Source organism: Podarcis gaigeae, assembly GCF_964106915.1.
Source record: "Podarcis gaigeae genome assembly, chromosome: 13".
Taxonomy (NCBI): domain Eukaryota; kingdom Metazoa; phylum Chordata; class Lepidosauria; order Squamata; family Lacertidae; genus Podarcis; species Podarcis gaigeae.
The window spans coordinates 5,724,203-5,748,552 of NC_139689.1; the positions used below are offsets into that span (position 1 = coordinate 5,724,203).

General features: G+C 48.8%; 1 protein-coding gene across 6 annotated transcripts in view; it reads left to right on the forward strand.

Moving 5' to 3' along the window:
• The first annotated feature begins 948 nt into the window (after positions 1–948).
• The window catches only part of PER1 (period circadian regulator 1), a 37,826-nt gene continuing 14,424 nt past the window's right edge, over positions 949–24,350 (forward strand). Inside the window, exons 1-12 of one of the 6 annotated variants that reach the window (XM_083706529.1) lie at positions 949–1,077; positions 12,702–12,893; positions 17,622–18,091; positions 18,250–18,348; positions 18,785–18,939; positions 19,392–19,513; positions 20,034–20,235; positions 20,580–20,631; positions 22,247–22,389; positions 23,293–23,371; positions 23,764–23,870; positions 24,029–24,182. In XM_083706529.1, the coding sequence (XP_083562655.1) occupies positions 17,826–18,091; positions 18,250–18,348; positions 18,785–18,939; positions 19,392–19,513; positions 20,034–20,235; positions 20,580–20,631; positions 22,247–22,389; positions 23,293–23,371; positions 23,764–23,870; positions 24,029–24,182 (1,379 nt within the window). In that variant the 5' untranslated portion in view covers positions 949–1,077; positions 12,702–12,893; positions 17,622–17,825. Of the gene's footprint in view, positions 1,078–7,322; positions 7,469–12,448; positions 12,894–17,621; positions 18,092–18,249; positions 18,349–18,784; positions 18,940–19,391; positions 19,514–20,033; positions 20,236–20,579; positions 21,075–21,869; positions 22,390–23,292; positions 23,372–23,763; positions 23,871–24,028; positions 24,183–24,350 lie in introns of those variants that run through there. The other 5 variants (XM_083706533.1, XM_083706530.1, XM_083706534.1 and 2 more) reach the window with 5 other exon arrangements.

Consider the following 24,350-nt stretch of genomic DNA (forward strand, 5'->3'; position numbering starts at 1 on the left):
CCAGCACCAGAATTCAAAAGCATCCATTCTTCGGCGATCAGCCTTCTTTATGGTCCAGCTCTCACTTCCATACATCACTACTGGGAAAACCATGGCTTTAACTATACGGACCTTTGTTGGCAAGGTGATGTCTCTACTTTGTAAGATGCTGTCTAGGTTTGTCATTGTTTTTCTCCCAAGAAGCAGGAGTCTTTTAATTTCGTGACTGCTGTCACCATCTGCAGTGATCATGGAGCCCAAAAAAGTAAAATCTCTCACTGCCTTTACTATTGGAATACCAATAATACAGGTAATAATAATGACATATACAACAGGTCCTAATAACCTTGAGAAAGCTTGAGAATTTTTTATTAGAGTCCAATATGGCTACCTTCAATATATATATATATATACACACACACACACACAGATACATAGTTTAAAATATATAAGAAAAGGGCGTTCTAAATCTCCTCATAAAACTGGCAAAGCCGCCTCAGCATTTTCTGACCCGCCCCCTTCCCGCCAACGGCTTTCCACCTGAAGCCCCGCCCCTCGCCCCGCCCCTCGCCCCTTGCACATTGTAAACAAGCACAGCAGCGGCGTCCGCGTGAGCCTCCTCTGCACGTGTACCCCCGCTCGCGGAAGGCTGGCTGCCGGAGACCCAATAAGGAGCGCGCCCCGCCAGCGCAGCCAATGGGATCGCGCCCAGGGCGCGTCCAGAGCACGCGGACGCTTGCATGCTGCCGCCGAGCAAACCAATCAGAGGCGGAAGGGGGCGGGGAGGCGAGGAGCGGCGAGGCCGGGGGAGGCGCGTCACGGCCCCGCTGTCACGCGGGCCTGTGCATGCTGCGGCGCCGTCTGGCCAATGAGGCGCCGCGCGCAGCGGCGGGGCCGGGGAGGAGAGGCCAATGCGGGGCGGGCGGTGGGCGGGGAGAGCGGCGGCGGCGGCGGCCATTGGGCAGGAGCGGGTGGGGGGGCGTGGTAAGCCGGCGGCAGGCTCACGCGGACCGCTGCATGGTGCTGAGGGACGCGCGCCCTTGGCAAGGCTCAGTTGGCAGAAGCCTTTAGACGGGACGGTGGGTCTGTGCGCTTGAGGTGAGTGAATGCGGGGCGGGGGGCGCGTTCTCAAGGGGTGGGGGGCAGAAATAATATTGTAATAACAACAATAATGGCAGTAGAAATTATAATGTTGGTGGTGGGTGTTGGGGGCAGGTGGCTCACAAGTGGGCAGAGAAGGGGAGCGGGAGGGGGAAAGGGGCGGTTGTGGAGGGCTGAGGGGGAAAGGAATTCGGCCGGCTGGCTGTGAGTCCCTCTGGGTTACACTGAGTGACATAAAGGGACTGACTAAACTTAATGTATATATATATTTTAAAAATACAAAATTCAGCCTCGGGATGAGGGGCTGATAAGGCGAGGGGTGTCCAGCGGGATGGTTAATGGAAGGAGGGGGAAAGGAGAGAGGGCTGGGAATTAAGGGGAGGGGTCTTTGAGGGGATTTCGATATCTGGGGTTTGTCGCCCTCGTTAAAAACTCCTGTGAATCAATATTACGAGGTTGAGGTTTTCTTTTGGGGTGGGTGGGGTTTTGAGGAGAGGGCTTTAGGTATCGAGAGGGGAGGGGTGAAGAGGATGAAAAGGCAGGAGGTTTGGGAGGGAGGGAGACTGCAGGGGGTTAGGGTTGATGGTGGGTCGGGTTGTTGAAGGAATGGGATGGAGGGGCGAGGGTTTGTGGGTGGGGAAAAGAGCTTTGGGGAAGCAATGCCACATAGGGAGTTGGGGAGGGCGAGAGTGGCAGAGGGAGGAGCAGAAAGGAGGTGGGAGGGAAGCTGGAGGTTTAGGATTATGGGATATGGGGAGAGGGAGAAGAAGTGGGGTGGGAAGGGAAACAGGGAGGGGCAGAGGAAGAAGTTGGATGGGGGTGGGACATGAGGAGCAAAAGAAAGGGGAAAGCAAATAAAACGAGTGTGAATAAAAAACCAGAAGGGTGATTTGAACCAGAGGCTCCAATTACAGTATAGGATGGGGCCTGGGCAGGGATTTAAAGGGGGAATTTATGTGGGTCAGCAACTTGGCCTGACCACGGATGTTGAGACACAGCTGGGCACCCAAGTTCAAGAAACACTGCTTGAGAGCAAAGAAGAAACTTCTCTACGTGACACTAGCTAGATGTTGTGGACTACAACTACCATCAGCCCCAGCTTCATACGGCTGGGCTGATGGGAACTGTAGTCCAAAACATCTAGAGGACACTGAGTTCGGGAAGGCTGGCATAGAAAGAGTTGGGAAAGAGGTGATTGTGGGCGTGTACTGAACCAATCTTTGTGGGGAGGGCTAGTAGTCATAGAATCATAGAATTGTAGAGCTGGAAGCGACCTGAGGATCATCTAGTCCAGCCCACTGCGGTGCAGAAATATGAAAGGTGTTTTTTTTATATATAACTCTGGCTTCAACAGATTTAGTGACTAACTAAAGCTAATTCCCGGTTGTAAATGTGTACTTCTTGAGCTAGTGTCCGTGAAGTGATTCCCTGTTATTTTAGTCTGAACAAATTTGTTTTATTAACTTGTGTTCAATAAATATATCAATAAAATCCTTGTTTACTTTGTTTTGCACTTCTGGTGACTTATATGAGAGAGAGAGAAAGAGATTGAATTGCAAGGAGGGTATTGGTTTGAGGAAACAGCCGACTCCAGCAAAACACTCAGTAGCAGCCATAAAAAGGTGTTCAGCACTGAAATAAAGCAACAAGGAAGTATTTGGCAAGAGAGTTGAATGGCAAGATGAATAGGCATACGTGAATAGAAGGTCGGGGTAGTAGTTGTTGGAAGCTTGCCTTTTGCGAGGTGATGAGAGGAACACTTTCGGGTACTGGGAGATGGGTCTGAAGTAGAGAGTGAAGTAGAGAGCAGGATGGGAAATGGGTGGGGTTTTACAGAACAAAAGTTAGGAAGAAGTCTTTGGCTAGGAATGGCTTGCCATGAAGCTTGAGGTGATGCAATGAAATAAGGGCGGAACAGGAAGATGCCAAGTTGCGCAGGAACATGGCACTGAGATGGGAACATAGTTATGCCAGAGCACTTAGGTGTATCACAGTCCGGTTGTGAATACACGGCGCTTGGGCTTTCCTGTATTGGTGAAAGGACATGAAGTCCTCTGAGGCATGTGTAAAAACTGAAGCAGCCTTTGTGATGACGTTTCCGCTGCTTTGCGAGATCTCATAGGAGCATCAGTAGCTTTTCCACCTTGGCCACTGTGTTTGGCTTAGCATGGAAGTCTCGAGAAGTCCCTCTTCCGTCTCTCCAAAATGTTGAAAAAGCTCTGAGCTGCTGACATGCCAGATACTGTAATCCTAACTGCTTTTCCTTTGAGCGAGTGGTCTGCTGTAGTCAATTTTTCTTCTGAATACCCTGAAAAATAGCATTATCTGGAAGTGGGCAGACAGACGTGCCTGCATGCGTCTTTCGTAAGAACTCTGTGATTAGATAACTCTGCCAGCGCCAACCAATACCCAGTATGATACAGTTCCTCGGCGGCAGTTATGTAATAAGTGCTGAGATGAAGGCGCACCTTGCAGAGAGCTGCAGGCTGCTTGGGGTTTTGTGTTCATGTAATATTCCTTGGGAGGGTGAATCATTATATCATCAAGCTTCACCTGTTTAGCTGTACAGTACTAAGGTTGTCCAACTGAGTACGATCCCTGGGGTGCAAGAGGTGGCTGAATATGTAGTGAAAAGTTTGTCACATGCACATGCAATGAGCTACCAATTCTATTAAATACAGTAGTTTTCCTGTTTAGCAGACGTAACTAGTATGCATTTGCATGTAAAATTAAATAAACAATATTCTTGGCAAAAGTAAAATTCAGAGCACAGAGGTCTACAGGGGGGAAGCACAGCTCAGCCTGATAACAGAGGAAGGAGCAAGGCAGATGTAACTGTTTGGTAGCCAAAAGCCCACCAGTGAGAGATCTTTAGATTTAACTAAATTTTAAGATCTTCACTACTTTGCCAAATCCAGCAGTGAGAGACCCGCGCATTGCTTTATATTGCTGGATATTTATGTATTCTCCTTACATCCCACTTTCACGTGGGGTCCTCCCAGGAACTGATCAGGTCCGTACCTGCATAGCCTCCAGCATGGCTGCCATCTCTGATTCTCCCAGACCTTTCAGTGAGCCCCAAGTCCTCAATGCTTTTTCTTGCTCTGCAGTTCAGAGAGAGCTGTAGGTGTTGAGCAAATAAGAGCCGAGACTGTCTTCTGGGAATATTCCTCATGCTCAGATCTTCTGGAAGTGAAAATTGGGCAGGAGCTGGTTTGTGGCTCTTGCTTGATGAAACCTTCAAACCAATTTGAGGAGAGGAGATGTCTGAACTTCCAGCTGTCCCTCAGAACATTCTTCACTGTGGATTTCCTCCCCTCCTATGTTTTATTAGTAGGTTTCTTTGAAGATTGAAGTATTGAGATATTGCCATTCACTAGCAGAGCATTTGGATTTTATGATTTGACTTTGAAGTCGAAAAATAACAAATCATCCAGCAAAAGAGAGAATAACCCTCATCCATAAATCCTTTAGAAGAGACTGCTGCACTGCAGGGCTCCTTCCGTCCCTTTCTCCTGCTGCTGCGTGGCAGGGGCTTGATTGTTGATGTTCTGCAGCTTCTTTCTCCTCTGAAGCAGTCAAGGCACTTCAGTGGAAGAAGGCAGAGGATTTAAATCCCTCCTCCAAAGAGCTGGTGGGAAGTGTTTTCTGGTAGAGCAGGTTGGTGTCTCTGAATGCTATTTCTGCTTCCCCTCTATTCCCCTCTACATTTTGCTTAAAAGGATGATTGTTTGAGGCTGATGTTTTCTTCCTTTCTGACATACCCTTTTGCAGTGAGTCTCTCCCCCCCCCACTTTCATCTTTTTAAACACCTTTTTGAAACGATGTTGATTAAGAAAACACACACATTCATCCCATCATTATTCTGAAAGTGTCCTGAGCTTCTTGCTGCTTCCACACTAAGAGCTGTATTTATCTCTCAAATAACTGCCCCCCCCCAAAGAGAATACCCAGGAATATGAGTTTCCTTCATCATCAGATGACCCAGAAAACGAGTCAGATGCATGAGTGGTGAGGTCTGACAAGTGCTGCTTTATGTGGCGTGCTGCTGGGACAGGCAAAATGTGCCACCAAAAGGGAACAGCTGAAGTGGAGCTTAACTCTTGAGGGAGGGGAGCGGGCTCCAGAGAGCAAAGCGCAGCGGCCGGATTACTGTGAGAACATCCGAGTGCCAGGCATCCCAGCAGGTCAAGGTCCCTTTTGCAGAAACGATTATAATCAGCAGCCACTAACCCCAGATTTAAACGTCAGCTGTGTTCCGAAAGAAGGAACGGCAGACATCCTGGCCTGAAAACAGCTTTGCTAGCTTCACAGGTTCCTGCAGGCGATAGTTCCTTCCAAGAAGTTGGCCCAGTTGGAGTTGCTTGATTCTCTCAGTACTGTTTAAAAGCTAGGCTGGAGCAGGGAACTGGAAGGGACTTCATCCAGATGGAGACTGCCCAGTGAGTGAAACTCCAAAGGGCATCTTCATAAGCCATCCAAAACAAGTATGAACGCCAGGAGCTGGGCACAGAGGACAGAATATCCATTGACAATGTTAAATAGCTGGTAGCAAAAGCCAAACTTGCTCTGCTTTCGCTGCTACAGACTTCAGACTTCATTTGGGACAGCTAGCGTTGAGCCAGTCAAAGAGTCCTGTGTGGTGAAAAAAGCTCTGCTGGTGGCCAGAAACAGGCGGTACTTTGGGTGGGTGGGATTACATATATTACTGCTGACTTCAGAGGTTTGTAGTTCGAGCTGGTAGAATCACAGAAAACCCCTCCCTCGCCTCCCCTCACTTCAGCAGCAGAGTATACAGTAGGGGAAAGGCCATTGGGAAGGTTGGGTGTGGCGCAGCAATGACTGCTCCTGGGCGCGAGTTCTTGGGCGGGGCTTCCGATCTCGGAGTGTTGATCCACGTGGCAGGCTGCAATTTCCCAGCATCTCTCACTTCCCCGGCTGAAGCTCTGCCCCAGTTTTGCTGAGCTGTTCTGGGACACTGTGGCTCAATCAGACTCTGTACATTTGGGCGGGGCACTCATGTAGAAACAGGCTGTCTGCTGCTGGCACACGGGCTTTGGAGAGGCTGGGTGCATCCAGCAGGGGGCGGCATATTCCCAAAGCTGGAGAAACCAGAAGCACAACAAATTGGGTGGACGGTTCTGTTTTGAAGGCTTAACTATTGGAAGTCCAGTGGTATAAAAAGAGGAGGGGTGATCATAAGACTGGTTGCTCCTGCAGTGTGACATAATAGATTGTGTCCAGCTGAGTTCTCCTCAGAATAGACCCAGTAAAATAAATGGATCTAAGTTAGTCATGTCATATACTTCTGAGGATGACTAATATCAGACCCCGTGCTTCTATTCTTTGTTTCTCAAAATTTGGTCTCCGGTTGTTATTGGAATACAGCTTCCATAATCCGTGACCGCTGGTCCTGCTAGTTAGGGATGATGGGAGCTGCAGTCCAACAAAAGCTGGAGACCAAAGTTTGAGAAATGTCCGGAATTTAATGTGGCATTTGGATTGGTTGCCCCACGGAGTGAAGTTCCTCTGTTTGCTGCTCAGTGATGCATTGTAGATACAGATACCCCTTTGGAAATTGGAGTGGGTGAAGAGATGATTTTCTGTGCCCCCAAATCTATCCAAACAGGGTGCAATTAATTCTGGGGTGTCCATCTGTGCAGGCAAAGCCCCTGCCAGTTTCCTTGGCGTCTGTGACTCATAGGAAATGTTTTGCTCCTTGCACCGTCACTGCTTTCATTATATCGCTCCTCTTTGTTTGGAGACGAAATTAACATGTTGCTGCGGGCGGCGTCAGGGAGGAGCTGTCAGTTCCTTGAACTTGTAGAGTGAGCCAAAAGAACACAGTGTTCCCTTCTGCCTTTTATAGGCTGCCGCCTCTGCTCTGGAAATTCGCTCTGTGGAAATAACCCTTGGCTATGCGGCAAGGGGGAGGAGCTTCTGTGAGATGGCTCCTCCCCCCTCGCAGCAGCTGCTCTTTCCAGCTGCCTTGTGAGCTTGGCTGGGGAGTGTTACATAAGAGTTTTGAATGAGAGAGGAGCGACATGATGGCCGACCATCAGGCTGGAGCAGATGACCTGGTTATGGAAAGAATTTGGCCCACACTTGCTGGAAGGGAGTTCCGCTTGCTCTTATTACAGTTGACAGCCTGCCAGGCTGAGGCGGCAAAGGGCAGAGACAGAGCTGTGAGAGGGAGCAAAGCAGAATTGCAGCCTTGGACGTGAGAAGGGATCAGCCGACCTTCCCTTTGCAGTAGCCCCAGAACCTCTCAGCATGCTGTGTTTTTAGTTGAAGATCTGCAAGCTGCAGTTTCTACCTCCCATGCTTCACTCTTGAGGGGAAGTTTGACTTAAATATGTTGACCAGGAGTAAAGATTCCTATGTTCAGGTATCCTTATAGCTGATGTTTTGGGGAGCTCAGGACCAGGACTTGTGGTCCTTTGGCCACATGTTCCTGAGACAGGGAAGAGGGGAAGGGGCAAGTGTGGGAAAATCCTGGGGCAAAGGGGCACGAGCTTGAGGAAGGCTACGTTAAGCAGGATGGGTTACTGTATCTGCTGTCCTGCTTAAGCGTTATTGCAGCACGTATTCAATAGTTCCCTCTAGTGGCAGTTAAATGATTAACCACAACATGCATTCCAGTACACTTCAAAGTTGCTCAATTAGTGCCAATGCATATTTTATAGGGAACTCAATGGCTATATTATTGACACTGTAAAACAAAGACATATCTGCATAATTAGTCAAGGCAGCCTTTCAAATAGGTCAACACAAGTTACTAGCCAACGCAATTTTCTGTTAGCCCATCTCTCAAAACATCCCAGTGTGAGTAATTCTGTGTGCTGAAATGGGGTGAAAGGCACTTTCCTTACTTGGGCTCTGAAGGACTTCATATTTCCCACAGTAGACTGGTTCTTTGCAAGCCTGAATCCCTGGTTATCTTTAAGCAGACTCCTGTTTACCTGTAACTGTAAAGGGAAGAAAACTCCACTATCCCTTCCACTCTCCACCTCAGCCTTCATGAGACCCTCTTTTCACTTATTCAGGAGCCAAGCCATTCTGTCCTTACACTGCAGGGTCCGTCCGTCCGTCCTCCCCCCCCCCCCCGGCCAGCTGAACCCCTGGCTTGCACTTTTGTTTCAAGTGGGCTCATTTGTGGTAATCATTATACAGCAGTCATTTCCTGCCTGTTCCGTTCAGTGGTTTGCTGAATCAGTCTCTTTTGTCCCTCTTACAGGCAGCTGCATTAAAGGGCTTCCTGATTCTGAATAGCTTTTCCCTGATTGCAGCTGAGCACAGGCTTTTTCCTATACTTCCCGGTGGGGTTTTTTTTTTAACCCCAGCCAACTCTCCTGGATATTTGGGCCATGTGTTACTGGCTGCAATAGAGCAAAAAGTCAGAAGTCTGACTTCTCTTCATCCTCTCTGGCTCCCCACCAGTCTGTTGGAAGCTTATTTTATTACCCATGTTTTCCATCCTCTTTGACATATAGAGCATGTGAGCACTGTGAAACTGAGCAGTGGTTTTATCTCCATTTATGTTTTTTCAATGCTGGGTTTCTCTCTCCCTCCCTGATGAAGAGTTCTGTGAAATCTGAAACACTGCAGCAAGGGACAGAAATGTCTACCTTTTAAAACTTTTTATTTGGAAGTACATTTTCTCCTAAATGATTTCAAGAATCAGTGGGCTGCTTATGGAGCAGAAATGCAATTTCCCCCGTAATAGCCCCAGGGATAAAGAAATATTTATTAAAATTATATCCTGCCCTTCCTCCCAAAGGGGCCCAGGCTGGCAAACAACAAGCGATAAAACAATAAAGCATTAAAATCATCTTTAAAATCCCCACCTTGGCAGATTTTGCAGAGTACGTTTCCTCTGGTCAGTCTAGTTCCCCTCTTCAGCAGTTGGTAATACCTTCCTTTGAATGAGTGGCTACGCAGGAGAGCTCTCCATCCACCCAGTAAGAAAGAGGTCAGCGAGAGGCCCAGGGCACTCGTGGGTGCGCATTAGAGGACCAATGGAGAGTGCAATTACCGCTGGCGCTTTGTGGCTTCGGGCGTAAGGAATGAGAGAATAGAGAGAGGGAGCCGTTAGGGGGTCCCACTGTTCAGGGTTACAAAAGGCGGCTACAATGCCAGCCAGAGCTCCTTTGTTCGGAGAGCATAACGCTGATGCTTGTGTGTGTTTGTGCCTTTGTATCCGGAGGGGGAAACGGGCCACCAGAGGCCTGCTTTTGCTCCCTTCCTGACCATGTGTCGACGCAAGAATGGATAATTCAGGCTAAACAAAGGCGAGTGGAAAATTACATCCGCCGAGCCTTTATCTCCCTGGCTGCAGCTGGAGACCTGCGGGGCGGTGGTGTGTGTTTTATGGTGCCTCGGTTGAAGCTTTCAGGCTAAAGACGTTGGAAAAATTTAAGAGACCTTTTTAGAGTGCTAGCAGAAAAAGACATATATGACGTGTAAAAAAGCTCTTATTGAATGGCCAACATTGTGTATGCTGATGTCACACCCACTGGTGTTCCATGTGTTCATGCCCACCAGTTTTCTGTATGGAAGAGAACCCAGGCACTGAGTCTCTCTAGGGCAGGCATTGCCAACCTGGCGCCCTCATTGGCAAAGTCTGCCCTGGGGCAATAAAACAGCTGTCAGTGATCCAGTAGGACATGCCCTTGAGAGCACTGCACTGGGCCAGAGCTCTGGGTAGGTCCGGCATGTTGAGCCTATGTGTCTGCAGGTTGCCCCTGTTGTTTCCAGTGTGGGGTAGGGGGAGTTCCACACCTGCACAAACGGAGCACAAACTTCAAAAACAAACTAACTTGCCGTTTTCATTCAATAGCAACATTTTAGGGCTTTAGCTGGCAACTGTGTTGCATGTAGTTAAGAGACAAAAGCATTCTGATTTATGCTTCTCCCCATGTCTTAACCCAAGGAAATCACATATATAGGCTGGGGGTGGGGGGTGACCCTCCCCCCAGCCCATGAATAGTTCAAACCCCTCTGAATTTTAGCTTTCAGTTTTGAATAGTCTTTAGCAATTTTACTGCAGGAATGATTCTGGCAAAAAGTTCATTAAGCACTTAAATTGCCTCCACCTTCCTGGCCAGTGAATGCAAAAGCTGCAGGACAACTGAGAAAGTACCAAGTCCCCATTTTTACTTTTTTTGCAATAATATATTTATTGATTAGGCTACCTGCATTTATTTTCTGGGCATTCTGCAATTATTCTTTGCACCCCTTGAGTCCTCCCACTGCAACTTGTTTCTGGCTGTCAGCGTCCTCTTGCAGCGCCCTTTTAATACCCAAACCTTGTAGGCGCAGCACTAATACAAGTACATTCAGGCAGCTCTCCCGGGTGGCATAACAATTATGCAAAATAAACTATTACATAACATATAAATCAAGGCATCAGTATATAGTACAGCAACATGAGCAGGAGACACCCTGTCCAGAAATATTTGATAACAGAAAAAAATTATCATAAAGGTTTTTTAAAGCAACTTTAGACACAGAAATCATTACGCTAGTTGCTTTACATTGTGGGCAAAAGGGATGTGAGATTGTTTCGTGAGAGTTTTCAGGGCAGCAAGGGGCAGAGTTATGTCAAGCTTGGATATAGCTGCTCTCCTTGCTTGCTCGTGGTGAAGAAGAATCTGCTCCAGGTGACAAGGTATGGCAGATTGTGTTCTTTTAAAATTTTGTTTGTAACCGCTGTAAATAAGTAGGCTTATTTGTGGGTAAGCAGGCTAGTAAATCTAGTAAGATTGGTTGAACGTTCAGTGGTACTTACTGAATTTTCTGCCTGCCAGAGAGTTATGGGAGGCATAGGAGCCACAATAGCCCATTTCAAGTTTCGGGGAGCAAGGGGTGCATTTTAAGCTGTACGAATCCTTGGTTGACAGCCAAAACAAGAGGCATATTGGAGATGGGGGAGGAGGAGGAAGAGGGACCTGGCAGCCTTTCTGTTTTGCATGTTATCTGCTAACAAAATACTGATCCCTCTGGCAGCTGGCAGGCTGCCTGGGGCAGAAGAAGGCATCCACTGCAGTGGCCTTATCACCAGAAAGTAAGGCAGCATGATGGCCAGATAATACACCCAGAGTCAATATTTTATGTGCCCCATGCTGGCTTCTAGCCGTTGTGGCCAGCACCTCACTGCACCAGGTGTTTGTGCTACTAAACTGAAAGGCAATAATATTTGTTGTGATCAATGAACTATGAGGTTCTGTTTTATTTTCTTTCTTATTTGAGTTTTTTAAAAATTAATGTTTTATTTTCACATTTAACAAATGGGAAAGGGAAAAGAGGGTTATAAATAAAATAAAATTTAGAAAATGAATATTTGCTGTTTGAATTGTGAGTGTAAGCCTTCTGCCCCTTCATGTGAGTTTTGCGTTTCCTTCCGATTCCACAAAAATTGGAGCACCCTTTGAATATTGAAAGTCCAGGTGAAACAACTTGGCACTGAGCATCACCTGGGCACGGAAATGTAATGTTGCCCACTCAGCACTCTGTAAGTGAAGGGAGAGGCCTCAGGGCTGGGTCCCTCTGGCCCTTAGCCCTATCTTTCCGGCCCTCAGTACTCTTCCCAGGCCACACCCAGTGATACCATAGCTAGTGGCTTGGGTCGGCTCATGCGCTCTGCACATGCATGCTGCGCATGAGGGGATGAGACACCTGCAGGGGCAGGGCGAGGTGCTGCAGGATGAGACAGGGCATGCCAGGATCCCAATGCGCGAGCCCCATTCCACTTTGGCGCCCTGCAGGCCCGCGTTGCTTTTTTTTCAGCTGTGTGGACCCTGTTGGTGCCCGAACCATTGCATCACTCCCAGGAGAGATGTGGGGCCCAGTACCCCCCCCCCCCCGCTGCACCTCTTGCCACACCACTCCTCAGCACCCTCCTTGAATGCTTTGGCTTGGCTGAAACGATCTTTGAGCCTTTTCCTTGCCTGGGTGGAAAGTTATGTGCATGATGGTGCACAACGAACTTTGTGTGGCTGCAACATAGCCTACTGCACAAAAGGTGCGTGAGCCACACTTCATTTCTCATGCTTTTTTGGGGTGGGGGCCTGTGGCTCCGCCCACCATGGGGGCTCCAAAACAAAAAGGGGAACAGCAATGCAAAAGCAGGCACATAATAGGCCTGGAGCTTGGTGCCAGCATGACAACGAAGAGCTGATTCAGGAAGTGCTATTGAGTGCTTTAATTTGTGTGCATGGCTCTAAATAGCAACCGACACGCATGGTAGCTGAGCGCCTTCAAATAGACTCTTCACGCTGGGGCTGAGCATCCGTCTTCCGGCCCTTACTGGCATTTATTTGCGCTCTAATCTCCCCCACCCCTTTCCCCAAGCACAGTCCCTGGATGAATGACAAACCCGTTGCTGGTGATTATGCAGTCAGAATTCTGTGGCCCCATTGGCTCTGCCAGCCAGCCAATGGCATCCTCCCAGGCCCTGCTGGTAGCAGCACCTCGGTACACGTGCGGAGTGTTTAACTGGGTTGCTGACATCACTGGGCTCCTGGCCACAGCTACTCCGCCTGCCTGCCTGCCTGGTTACACAGTGGGCTGCTACAGACTCTGCTGAGAAGGGAAGGCTAACCTGGCTTTGCTGCCCACAGTGTGCCGTGCTGCCACAACTCAGCCGTGCTCCCCGCTCTGCTCTCTGGAGGAGGGTCAGCCGTAGGATGTGTTGGGTCAGCAGCGGAGTCGCCAGGGGCTGGTCAAGGGTAACAGGAGCGCAGTTTTCCCCGTCCCAGGCTTGTGTCGGCTAATAGCTCCAGAGAAGCAGGACCTTCTAACTCGCACTACTGGTGAGTAACTTAAAAGGGTTGCATATAAATAATGAGTTGTTATTGTTATTACTATTAGCGATACCGGGCATGCTCCCTCCCACTTTAAACCGCCTTCTCAAAGGGGTTTCCGTCTACTCTTTCCCTGCACTGCTTGGCAAAGTCTAGGCACTGCCCTGGCAGCTCCAGTGTGATGACGGCAGCGGCTGCTCCCACGGCTGCATCACGTGGGGCTCTTCGGGAACGGAATGTTCTCTCTGTGTTTTCTTTCGGAAGAGGCTTCGTAATGTGGCTGGCAGTGGGGGCGGGGAAGGGAAGAGGAAAACGGGCAGCACACGCTTTGGCATGTGCTTGAGGCGGAAGGGGGAGTGTCTTCCTTTCTCTCTCTCTCTGCAAGACAGGGGATTTCTGGGCAACTTGGTGGGAGGCTGCAGGAGGACAGTCTTTCTAGGTGGCTGGTGGCTCTGCAATCGCCTCTCTCCTGTTCTCTGTGTGCCACAGCCAAGGGTGTGAGCTTGGGCAGATTTCTAGACTGCAGATGAGGAGGGTAGGGTGGGGGTATTGGAAGGAACGGCTTCTCTGCATGCCTCTTGGGGGGGTGTGCCTGTCTGCTGTTTTTCCAGCTGATGGAAACCCCTACTTGAAAGCAAGTCATTCCATGGGGCCAACCTGTAAGCCAGCAATTTCTGATTTCTTCCTTTTTTTGCATGGTTGGGGGAGCAGGGAGGGAAAGAGAGAGAGAGAGAGGGTTTGTGGGAAGTTGGGAGGAGAAAATGGGTATTTGGGTCACTTAATACAAGGGGGAAAGGGTGTGTGTGGGGACCATGATATCATAATCTCAAATGGGACTGTCTCTGCATTGATGCTTGCTTGTGGGTTTCACTGCTACCACAGTCTTGAAACCCCTTGCAGGAGTTTCTGCAAAGTCCTGATGACTGCTTAGCTTGGGAGTGGCTTTGTGGGATAGGCAGTCTCCAAGGGTGTGTGGCTTGTCCACCGCCACTTTCCTTGCCTCTGACGTCAGCGTAGCTTGCTTTGATATGCAAGCGCTCTTGTTTTTGAAACTTCGTGATTCGAACCATAAACCCCTTTTAAGAAAATTGCTCAGTCAACCTTACCGCTGCTTGCAGCAGTCTATTTTTATTTCGTAAACCGCAGTCGTTTGCAGCATTGTTTTGGCATTCACCACACTGTGCAAATCTTTTATTGGCATGGCACCAGAGCTGATCCCACAATGGCCACATGCTTAGATACACTTTCTCCCCCTTCTTTGCAAAATAAAAAAAATCACATTATTTTATTTATTTGCTAACTATCACTTTGGAGGCCTAAAGTAAAAACCCTTCCAGTTTTACAAAACTTTATTTCCTGGCCACCTGAGTATTGCCACAAGCAACCAGGAAAATGGCTATGTAAAGGCTTCCTTGTTACTCTTAGGACACATGTGATAGAAAACGAACTAAAGGTTTCTTCCCCCCAATCTCTCCAGTCCTGTGCATTTTTTGGGCAGGGCTTTCCTGGCTGCCTAGTTGCTGATTGTTTCACAAGCCCCTCCTCCTTATATCTTTTTAAGAGCAACTTGTTCTGCATTCATGATCAGGCAGTGACGGTTACCTCTCTGCTATTATAACAAGCTTTCCCTGCTGATTTCTGCATGTCCGCCACCTGTTGAAAGATTCAGAAGCCAACCAGGTTGTCTGTAAAACTGGCAATGCAACATTTCTGTTGCATTTCTGAAATTTTCTTGGGAAATTGTGACGAGGAGAAAAGGAGGAAAACAAGTGGGATGACTCCACCACACAAATGTGGAAGTTACAACCAAAGGGTGGGGGAAAAAATCTACTTTGGGCAGGAGGATTGTCTTGCCATGTGAAATGAACTTCCAGAGCAGGCTTTTGCCCACGGAAGCTTATGCCATATGTAGTTAACTTGGCACAGGACATTTCATGTTGCAGTTCAACAGGCCAATCATGCTACTTGCCTTGAAGTATAAACAGTAATCCAGCCACGTCCAAATCAGTTTCGTAAATTGAAGAGCCGTGTGCATCTACTGGCATCCTATGGGGCCGTATACTGTGTTAAGATTACATGTTTCACAGAACTCTTAATCAAGCACAGGAGCAAAGAGCTCTGTAACGCTCAAAAGTTGGCACTTAAACCTGTATTGGCCTTCTCCAGGTGTTCTGGGCAACAGCTCCCATTAGCACCTCCCTACTGGCTGGGAATGGAGTCCAAAAGACCTGGAGGGCACCAGGTTGGGGGAAGGCGGACCTGTGTAATCACAGCCTCTTCTGGATGTTCGTTGAGATGCCAAACTTTGTGATTCTGAATCATCATCCCTAGTCACACCTTCATTGGAACTATGGGAGTTTTGTTGTTCTGAAATTTGCGGAGTGTAAAGCTGTGACCTTGAGCACTGCTACTTAAAATTAAGCCACGGTGGGGAACATTTGCAAAGAACATGATTTTTAAAAAAAATGTGCCAAGAGGAAACCGCTCTGAGGTAACTGCATTTGTAATCCTCCGACATTTGCTTTATTCATCTGCCAGGACCCGGAGCTCTGGGTCCTGTGTTCCTGGGGTGACCCTGTGGAATGTGGCACTCTTTGTTCCTAGGGTCTCAGGTTATAGCAGATGAATAATAATAATAATAGAAAAAAAGATCACCGCCTCCTTCTTTATTTAGTATGTTTTGTTTCTTCCTTTTAAAAAATGCTTTCTCTGCCAGGATCACTGACTAAAACCTCTGCTAGCAGAGATGGAAAATGCTGATTAGAGCTGGTCTTTAAAACAGGAGCTTTCACTTGGTTTTACCGACTTTAGGGAGAGTGGGGTGTGAATCTCCCCTTTGTAATTAAGATTAAAGATAGCAAGCATCCAAAATTAGAAGAGCTAAATATAGTTTGGCTAAAGGACAGCCTGGTACATGGACCTTCTTGAGTAATAGAAGCCCCGGGGGATGGGGGGGGGGAGCGGAGGACATTCTAAAAAAGAAATAGACCTCTGACTTAAATCCACACAAAAGAGCTTAGGTGCAATGAAATATCTGCTTCTGCTTAGTTGACTAAAAATCTTACTTTGCTGCTGGGCGAAGGGAGCTACAGCTGTTGCTATGCCAACCCCTTTTGAATGTTTCCAGTTGTGTCCAGGTGCTCTGTCCTGGAATGTAGCATGGTCAGAGGGGGCTAAATTGCGCTGATAATATGATTAAAGGTTAGCTAACCCCATAGAACTGAGGCAGTCTGAGCCACTGTGTGATCATTGTCTGTAGTATTCTTTAAAAAAAAATTCTGGGTGTTGCGTGTCAGTGTTCATAATTCTTCTCAGTCCCCGTCCCCACCATGCTGCTCACCTTTTTGGAGGCAAGGACCGGTGAAGGTGGGAGTCAAACAGAGGAAACAGTTTCCAGACTCTGTTTATGGTTTCCCTTCCCAGAGAAAGGGGAAACATTTGATTCTGGAATAATTTTATAAAACAGTTAAAGCATCCTTTCTCCTTTGCTACTAAGCTTAAACAAAATGCCACTGTAACCAAAATTGGTTAAGGCAGACGAACCCTTGTACACATTCATTATCCACTACCACTGTTGTTGATGGTGATGTAGCACCATTGATGTAGCACCCTTGATGTTTCACAGGGAACAGAAGCAAAACCAACAAATATGAAGCAGTCCCTGCCCCAAAGAGCTTTACATCTAGTGATGCTTTCGCTGAGGCCACTCAGTGAGCTTCATGAATGAGAAAGGATTTAGAACTCGTATCTCCACTTAGAACCAGACCCAGCTTCTTCCCTGCCCATGAGTACTACTTCCCAGTAGCCCTTCAAAGACTCTTGTATGAATTTTTATATTTTAAATGCCTGAAAACTAATCCCTGGCGTTTTGTGCTTGGTAGAGGCTTGCCACTCTTGATTCTGTAGGGAAAGAAGGATGTTCTGGGCCTTGGCTGCGCTTCCCTTTCAGCCTGGGCTTTCATCTTGACTGTATTTTCATCTTTCCTTTCTCCTCTAAACTTTATTTCCAGAAGGCAGCAATGTTGGCACAAGGTCACATAAGCCTTAACTTCCCTGGAAGCCTAGAAAGCCACCCCACTCCCGCGCTTGGATATCATGACCTTTGTGATTGATGAGCACCACAGCAATGGGTTGGGGCTGTGCGGAACAAACAAGGCTTGGGATTTCCAGATTGAAGAGAGAGGGGTCAGAACGAGGAGGGGTGAATGAAAGCGCTTTCAGGAACTCCTTGCCATTTCTTAATTATCCAAGAGCACTAACCTAAATAAGGGGTCTGTAGTGCTCTAGAGCACCTTCCTCCCCCCCCCCCCAAGAAGGACCATGGTGCTCTTTCAGCCACCAGATGTTCCCGTATCCAAGAACCCGAAGGGCTGAGCTGCCTAGTTTATATAAAAGCAGAGAAGGGCTTCTGATACTGGACCAGATAATCCACTGTAAGCCCTATTACTTAATACTGTGTTTTGGTTTCAGGCTCAAACAGCTGCCATTTGACACTCAGTATCATGGCAAAGAGATCCCACTACCTGGGGGATCTGCGTGGCAGAGGAGGCAATCCGTGTGTAGCTTTTCCAAGGGCAGTCTAGTATATTTGGTTCAGTATAGAGAAGTGATCCCACTCACTTTCCCTAACATAGGCCTTAGAGGGTTGCTTTATATTTGACATAGCTCTGAATCTGGATTTCTTGTTGAATCAGTTTTTATAACACTTTATTTTGTCTCTCTCCCTCCCTTCAATAGGTGTCCCCTAAGACTCTTTCAACTCTGATCAGATCCATCCAGCAAGACACAGGCCATAGAGGAATCCTCTTTGACCAGTGCTTCTCCTTTCTTTTGAAGAAAAACAAAAGCTTTGTTGTTGCCTTAGCAGCTGTGGAAGTCCCAACCTTTTTCTCACCGCTGCCCTCAGTTTCCCAAGGAGGCGTCCATGTCCCAGAATCAGTAATGAGTGCTGGCTGTGAGCCGGGGCAGAGCCCTTTCGAGGGTGGTGGTAGTAGTGGCGGTGGCAGCGGAGGTGGTGGGGCTGGAGCCCCACGGAGAGCCCGAGCCCAGCGTGGGGGCGAAGCCCAGGGCCAGACCAGCGATGACATGGATGTCAACAGCAATGGCTCCAGTGGCAATGAGTCACATGGTGACTCTCACAGCAGCTCCCACAGCAGTGGCAATGGCAAAGACTCAGCCCTCCTGGAAACCACCGAAAGCAACAAGAGGTAAGGAAGTGATTGGGGTTGCAAAGGTGTGGTAAAGTGGTCTCTTGTGGGACCGACTTGGGCTAGTCCATTCTGATGCAGACTTTTGAATTTCATAGAATGTTTTTGTTTGCTGCCCAAGCAAGCTAAACTCATCTGTGCTCTGCATCTCTCTGCAGCTCCAACTCCCAAAGCCCATCTCCTCCCAGCAGCTCTGTGGCCTACAGCCTTCTCAGTGCAAGCTCTGAGCAAGACAACCCATCAACTAGCGGCTGCAGGTAAGCAAGGACTGGGCAGGAGGAACATACTTGGCTTGGCACAGGGGGAACAAAAGTCCAGTAAAATGCTTCAAAATTGACAGCTGAAATAAGTTTTCTGAAAACTCATGGCCGTTTCTGAGAGCTCTTTCCTGGGATAACACATAATGAAGAGGGGGAATTCTGTCACACAAGAGCCATAAAATCAATTGGGGAAAAGGGGGCGGGGGGAAAGCCATTTTGTATGTGGCTTTTAGTCAAAGTCGATATATTTTATTTCCTCTAAAAATACAACAACTGGCCAAGTTATTTTGAGTTGGTTCCATTTCCATTGGGCACTTGGAAAAAGATGCGCAGTCAGTTCAGCCAATCAGTGCAACCCCCTCCCCAAAGGAGCCTCTGACTGCTTTTTGCAGCTGACCTGACCCCTGTTTGTGTCTTCCTTGTGCCACTGCAGCAGTGAACAGTCTGCCCGTGTGAAGACTCAGAAGGAGCTCATGAAGGCCCTGAAGGAGATGAAGATCCGGCTGCCCTCCGAGAAGCGCAACAAGGGGAAGTCAGGGACTCTGGCCACCCTGCAGTATGCACTGTCCTGTGTGAAACAGGTGCAAGGTACGTTCTGTGACCTTTGTGTGTGTGTGTGTTTGTATTTATGCTTTGCTGACTTTGCTGTAAACCACAGCAGCACAGACTTATTTGCCAGCCACCTCAGTAAAGGTCCCATTCCCACCCAGCCCCTCAAATTCTTCCCCTTATTTGAGCCAGAAACCCCTGCCAGGAGTCTAGGGCTACTGAGGCTCAAAGGGCCGTGGGCAGGCGCTTCTTTTATGTGTCCCTGTTGGCATGAAGAGCACAGTAATTTCCATGCAGTTTGCACAGTGTGTTGTGCCTGTGGGCTTTTGTGCAAGGGTGATGCGCCTGGTTTTCTCTCCCACAAAAGTGTGGATCCAGGTGCGATCCTGTTGAATAAAAGCGCCCAGCTGGTCACACATAAAGCGAGGGCCTTTTGCCTTTCAGAGCTCTGCAGATCTCTTGTTAACGTGCTCCTCCTTCCCCCTTTCCAGCCAGCCAAGATTACTACCAGCAGTGGACCATTGATGACAACCAGCCCTGCAATCTGGACATGTCCACCTACACTATTGAGGAGCTGGAAAGCATCACCTCAGAATACACTCTCAAGAACCCCGTGAGTATTCTGCCTTGTTCGTCACACCCCAGGCCTTTCCTTCTCGCTGGTCATTTCGATGCCACCGCCAGAGAAATCTTGCCTCTCGTTAAAGAAGTGCTCTTGACTGGCTTTCCAGTGTGCACGCCTGCTTCCAGAATGGACACTGCAATCCAGCTGGGTGCTGCCAGCTTCGATATCTCCATGCGTATTTAAGGACCAAGCTGAACCCAGCACCCTGTCTTCCTTAGCAGAGGCCAGCCTAAAGCTTCCAGGCACCTCTAGGGCACAAAGGCAGTGGCCTTTCCCTGTTCTGTGTCGCGGCATTTGGTAATTCCAGATCAGCAGCCTTTGAGCTGCCATGGCTGGCAGCCTCTCGTAGGCCTGGCCCTCTCCCTATTGGCCTAACCCTTTTGAAAACAGCTGTCAAGACTAGAATCCACCTTGAGAACAAGCTCTCCCTCCTCCTTGAGTGGGGAGACCACACCCATAAAACAGCTGCCATTCCCCAACCTTAACCCTGCTGCTTTTGCTCTCAAAGGACACATTCTCGGTGGCCGTCTCTTTCACCACGGGGAAGATCGTCTACATCTCAGAGCAGGCAGCCTTCATCCTGCGCTGCAAGAAGGATGTCTTCAAGGGGGCCAAGTTTGCAGAGTTCCTGGCGCCGCAAGATGTCAGCATCTTCTATGGGTCCACAGCGCCATACCACTTGCCCTCCTGGAGCGCCTGCACCTCTGCCAGTAAGTGTTCTGGCTGGCTGGGACTGATGGGGTTTGTAGTCCGGAACACCCAGAGGGCCCTTGATTGGCACAGGCAGCTTTAGAAAATTGGGCTAATCCGAAGTGGCAGGGGTGTTCGTTTTTTATAGTTCCTCCCACCCCCCAAATGGAACCTTTACGCCCTTTGCGGTGGCTGAGAAATCCTCTTGCATCTCGCCTCAGGTTTTAAAAAGAAGCTTGCCGGTTTCTGAAGCGGCTAAGAACTTGGCTCATGTAAGGAACTGAGCAAAGGGCCAGATTCCAGCTTGCTGCAGTTCTTAGCTAATCCTTCACCTGCCCCTTTCTCCCTCCTTCCCTCTTTGCAGCTGCAGCTGCCATGGATTACACCAAAGAGAAATCGGTCTTTTGTCGTATCAGGTGAGTTTTGTCTTCATCAGATTTTGAGGGAGGGAAGGAAGCTGGGCTAAGTGGAAGAAATGGTGGAGACCGATTCCGGGAAGTGGTTCCTAAATGAGGGTTCCTGGCATCTGTATGGGCTGCTTAGCAGGAGATTCCATCCTGAAATGATCCTGCCTGATCCTTGTAGACCAAAGTCCTTGCTGTCTTTTCCCACAGGGCAAACAGTTTCTAGTTTGAGCAGCGTTGCCTTCTTAAAGTCCCCCTTGAAAGTGTAGGCAATCTGGGTTCTGAGGTGTATGTAAATTGGCAGAGGTTGCTTGCACTAGCGGCACAAATCTGATGTGTCAACAAACCAACCTTCAGGTGTGTCCAAAAGAACCAGGACCTGTGCCTCTTGTGTTTTGAAGACCACAGCATTTGAATTTTGCAAAGACGGAGAGAGAACACTGCCCCCCCCCCCCGTCATTTTCATCCCCAGGCTTTCTTGAGGGGTGAGGGGACAGAAAGGTTGGCTTTTTTTAAAATCTCACCAAATAGGAGAGCAAGAGAACTGTGCTTTTTTCAGCCATGTGGAGCAAGGCTCAGGGCTCCCATTTCATCCTCTATGTGTGTTTTTACCCTCCACCCTAAGTGGTGTTCTCCCTACAATTTGACGTGTGTGAATCACGTGGTTGGCCTCACATGTCGTCCGTGTCTCCTTGCTTAGCCTGAAGAATGACTGCAGGTTTCAACTCATTTAATGTGCTCGTGGGTTGGCCTATATCCCCCTTTCAAAGGGAGAAAGATGCAGTTTGCTTTGTATTTTTTTTTTTGGGGGGGGGGAGAGAATTTTGCATCTACCCACTCCAGTTCCTTGCTCCGCACACGCTTTCAGAGTTAGACCCAAACCAGTGAGTCACAAGCAAGGAGTGTGCTGGGTAGCAGGAAAACAGAAGTGGAAAGCTCATGTCTCTGTATTTATTTGTATGTATATGCCAATATGTTTTGATAGCAACACCTTTTATAATGTCTGGATGGCTAGCTTTGCGTTGTGCTGGGTTCAGTGCATTCTGGGCCCGGACTGCCAATCAGTATTATAGGGTGGCTCCAACAGCCAGTTCTCTATATCTTTTTAAACATTTTCCTCTTGATAGTACTACTTTATTACTTGCTAAGCCATCTTGAGCATCACTTTGGTCAAGGGGCAACCTAGGAATTTAAACAGTGCTGGTCAGTTTTCAGCTGCATATGGGCTTTGCAGGGCAGTTTTGGGCAAGCCCTTTTCCCTGCCTATGTTTTCCCACCTGTGAAACGGCTTTGCCATTGCCACTGCAAGGTGGCTACAGGGCTATGGGCTTTACTGGATGCTTAAACTTTTCCAGGGAAAAAAAAATGATTTAGAAAATAATGTGCAGAAAGAAGATGCCCCACCTGAGGAGAGAGGGGGAAAAATCCCTCCTCTAGTCAGCTGGTGAGAGAAGGGAGGACCCCCCTCCCCCAGGTGTGACATGGGTGACAGGTGGGCAGGAGGGACATGGTGGCACCTGCAAGGTTCCCCACCTCTGGCCCCGTCACGGCTGCTGCTGCTCTGCTCCCTCCTGGTCGTCCTGGTCTCCTCTGGCCTCTGGTCTTATTGCAGGCATTTGTTTCTCAGCGGAGGCTACGAGAGTGGCCGCGGTCTGCGCTACTACCCCTTCCGGCTCACGCCTTACTTGACCAAAGTGCAGGACTCGGACAGCGCCGAGGGACAGCCCTGCTGCCTGCTCATTGCCGAGCGCATCCACTCGGGCTACGAAGGTAAGGGGGTGTCCAGGCGGGAGAGAGCAGGGCCTGCAGGCAGCCTCTGCAGCGCCCATGCCGTGTCTCTGTGCCCCATTTCATTTTGCCCCCATTTTGCTGGTGGTGTTAGGAATCCATCCCACAAATTAAATTGCACCATGCGCTACCGTGTCTGGCCACACGATGGCAGCAGAGGTTGGGCTGAAGGTGCTTGGGAAGCAGGGACCCTCTTAGCGTCTAGTCACATGGACCTTCCTTGTGCTTTTCCTCCACGCTGGGAATGAGCATCTCTCGCCTGCTGCTTAAACTCTCAGCATCCTGAGCAAAATTTAGTTTCGAACACCTGTTTGAAGAGAGGTGCACGCAATGGCACACAAGTTTTGTTTGCATGCAAGCCTTAAATACTGCTCCCCCCAGTTTGGGCAGGAGAACTGTGTGCTTAAATCCAGATCTTCCCCAGCTGTGTGAGGAAGTGGGCTGGAGAGTAAAATAGGGCATGTAGCCGTGCGAAAGGCCTGGCTGCTCTGTTCTATGTGAAACATAGAGAAAGCCAAACAAGCCTCTTCCTAGGAGTGCAAGAGCATGCAGGTCCAGTTTCCTCCTCTTAAACAGTGCATATGCTCTTGTTATCATCAAGACCAGGACAGCGGGAGGAAAGCAACTGTGTTGTGCGTGCAAAATGCCAAGCTGCCGTTAGCCTGCCTGTGACCTAGAAGGTTGCATGTCAGTTTCCCCCCTGAAGCCACTTAAATTGTTTAGAAAAGCTAGGAATCCCGAGATACGCATGGAGTGTGGAAACGCAAAGTGGAGAACTTCATTTTGGAATTTAAAAGAGGCAGGTTTTGCGTGCCCATAGGACAGGGAATGGCATTCATCTTCCAAACAGCTCATCTGAATTATTCTATGCTTTTTCCCCCCAAGCTCCCAGAATCCCTCCTGATAAGAGAATCTTCACCACTAGACATACCCCCAGCTGCCTCTTTCAGGATGTGGATGAGCGGTAAGGAACTGGGATTTAAAAAATGGAGATGGGGTGGTATTCTGTGGAGGGGTGTGTGGGGAGGAAGATGAGTCCCTGGAAAGAGGTGCCAGGCTTTCCCTCCTGTGAGTGAGACTTGTCCTCTGTGAGTATGTGCCTGCAGTGCTGATCAGGGACCCGAAACGTCCATCATCTGGGTGGGTGGGGCCTTCACAGGCCAGCAGGAGGAGGATTTGAATTGGCCATCCATCTCGTCAGCTTAGCCATGCACTCTGCACCTTTGGTTTTGTTTTTCTCTGGGGTTACAAGAACTGTACCAGTTCTTCAGAGTTGGACGGTGCCTATAACCTCTGCAATGTTCAGCCGCTTCCCACTGACCCCTCATGACCCCTCCTTGCTTTCTTTGTTTTCAGAGCTGCCCCTCTTCTAGGCTACCTCCCCCAGGACCTCGTTGGCTCCCCTGTCCTCTTCTACCTGCACCCAGAGGACCGTCCTCTTATGCTGGCGATACACAAGAAGAGTGAGTATCAAAAGAAAGGAGAGAATGGCAGGGGGAGAAGTTTCAAGCCAATTGAAGCTTTCAGATCCAATTAAAAGCCGGTGTGTGTGGTGTCTTGCTAGCCTATAGGGGGCTGTGGTTGCTCTGCCGCCTCTCATCCTCGCCTCCCTCCTTCCTAGTTCTCCAGTACGGCGGCCAGCCCTTTGACCACTCACCCATCCGCTTCTGCGCCCGCAATGGGGAGTACGTCACCATTGACACCAGCTGGTCCAGCTTCGTCAACCCCTGGAGCCGCAAAGTCTCTTTCATCATGGGCAGGCATAAAGTGCGGACGTAAGTAGCCAGAGCTCTCAGCCTGTTTAGATGGGGTGGGCAGGGTCTGTTTGCTTATTTCTCTGTTCATTTTCATATATATATATATATAAAAAATAGCAGAGGCTTAATCATTTCAGGAGAAATGAGAGGAGGAGGAGTAGTGGGGTGCAGTTGACCGAAATGGGG